At 30.9% G+C, this 2,135-nt stretch overlaps 1 protein-coding gene across 1 annotated transcript; it reads left to right on the forward strand.

The window, feature by feature from the left end:
* Window positions 1-1,496: 1,496 nt before the first annotated feature.
* LOC111679626 lies at window positions 1,497-2,013 on the forward strand. Its single transcript, XM_046956383.1, has 2 exons — window positions 1,497-1,620; window positions 1,688-2,013. The coding sequence occupies exons 1-2, from the start codon at window positions 1,594-1,596 to the stop codon at window positions 1,988-1,990; spliced, it is 330 nt and encodes a 109-aa protein (XP_046812339.1). The 5' UTR covers window positions 1,497-1,593; the 3' UTR covers window positions 1,991-2,013.
* The last annotated feature ends 122 nt before the right edge of the window (window positions 2,014-2,135 follow it).

Genomic DNA, 2,135 nt, shown 5'->3' on the forward strand with positions numbered 1-2,135 from the left:
TCTATAGTCTAGTCTATAGTCTAGTCTATAGTCTAGTCTATAGTCTAGTCTATAGTCTAGTCTATAGTCTAGTCTATATTCTAGTCTATATTCTAGTCTATAGTCTATAGTCTAGTCTGTAGCGTAGCCTATAGTCTAGTCTGTAGCGTAGCCTATAGTCTAGTCTATTGTCAAATCTATAGTCTAGTCTATATTCTAGTCTATATTCTAGTCTATAGTCTAATCTATAGTCTAGGCTATAGTCTAGTCTATAGTCTAGCCTATATTCTAGTCTAGTCTATAGTCTAGTCTATTGTCTAGTCTATAGTATAGTCTAGAGTACAGTCTAGTCTATAGTCTAGTCTGTAGTTTAATTTATAGTCTAGTCTATAGTCTATTCTATAGTCTAGTCTATAGTCTAGTCTATAGACTAGTCTATAGTCTAGTCTATAGTCTAGTCTATATTCTAGTCTATAATCTAGTCTAGTCTATAGTCAAGTCTATAGTCTAGTCTATAGTCTAGTCTAGTATATAGTCTAGCTTATAGTAAAGTGTAAAACTATTCTTTAGAAAAATATATAGTCAATAGTCCGTAGTTCATTCTATATCCTAGTCTTTATTCTACTCAATAGTCTAGTCTAATATATACTTATCCTAGTCTTTATTCTACTCAATAGTCTAGTCTAAGATATAGTCTAGTATATAGTCTTGCTTCTAGTCTAATTCATATTCATGGTCAAAAATAAAGTCTGCTCTAGATTGAGTTATATTGCCTAAATACAATAGGATTTTACTTATTGGATAATCAAAAGCAAAGTTTTATTTTAATCATTTCTCCAAACTTTGACTTCCGCACGCAAATTTGTATCTTTAAAATAACATAAAATCCAGTATGTAAATTTTATAGTTCAATGACCTTTATACCTTTATAACTGAATAGTTAAATATTAAAACAAAACAACTTTCAGTTTCATTTCAATAGAAATCAAAAAATGAGAAAAACATAAAAAATAAACGAAATAAAACTCTAAATACGATGACAATGAACTTAAGGGCCACACAAATTACAAGGTAATAATACAATTTACAACCAATAGTAAATACATATGTATAAAGTTAAAGTACAATGTAATGACAAACGCATGTTTGTAATAAAAATAAACAACAACAATAATAATAGAAAGGTTTTTCTTAGCAGGGGTCAGCAGTCAGACCTTAATGACGACTGCATAGAGATAATAGAAAACTGAAAATTTGTCTAGAGAGATTGAGACGAAATCCGAAGCATGAAATAATAACAATGACCCCTGTATAGCACAATGGAATGTTACAGATTACCGGGAATATAAACAACATAAAGGTTAACTAAGCCTTTCTAAGTTTTTGAAAATAAAATAAATAATGATTAAGATATAAAATAAAGCTACTTGGTTTAGCTATGACAGCATGTCGCTTAAGTCTTTTGTTTAGTTAGTATTAACATTCTAAACATTTTCTAACAAATCTTGTTAAAATAAACAATTTTCTCTATTTATATTCTTTACAGCCAGAAGTTTTCCAATCACACCTTGTTCTCTAAGTGATCCTCAGAAGAATGAATGTATCAAAAATTTAATGACACAACTGGTACCTGAACTAAAGGTTGGTGTTAGCAGTGGTTAACTAAATGATATTGTTTGAAATTTACTACATTTTTTATTGTTTTTAGACCGGTTTACCTGAATATGGTTTGGGTTCTATTGATCCCTACTTCTATAGACGTGGTATTTTCCGATATGCCAACGATGGCATTCAAGGTGGTCTACTCATTAAGAACATGCAAATCCATGGTATTTCCAATTTACAAGTCAAATCATTTGTGGGCAATTTCACCGATAACGGTTTCATTGTCAAACTGGGTGTTGAATGTAAACAGATCAAGGCTGATGGTCAGTTTAAGGCTGATGTTAAATTTGGCGGTTTGAGATTGGTGCCGAAGGGACCATTTAATATAACAATTGGTAGGTGGTGAAAGAAAATAGACAAGACTACAGACTAGAATAGACTACAGTCTAGACTATAGACAAGACTATAGACTAGACTATAGACTAGACTATAGACTAGACTATAGACTAGACTATAGACTAGACTATAGACTAGACTATAGACTAGACTAT

This window comes from Lucilia cuprina, chromosome 2 (genome assembly GCF_022045245.1).
Source record: "Lucilia cuprina isolate Lc7/37 chromosome 2, ASM2204524v1, whole genome shotgun sequence".
NCBI classification, from domain to species: Eukaryota; Metazoa; Arthropoda; class Insecta; order Diptera; family Calliphoridae; genus Lucilia; species Lucilia cuprina.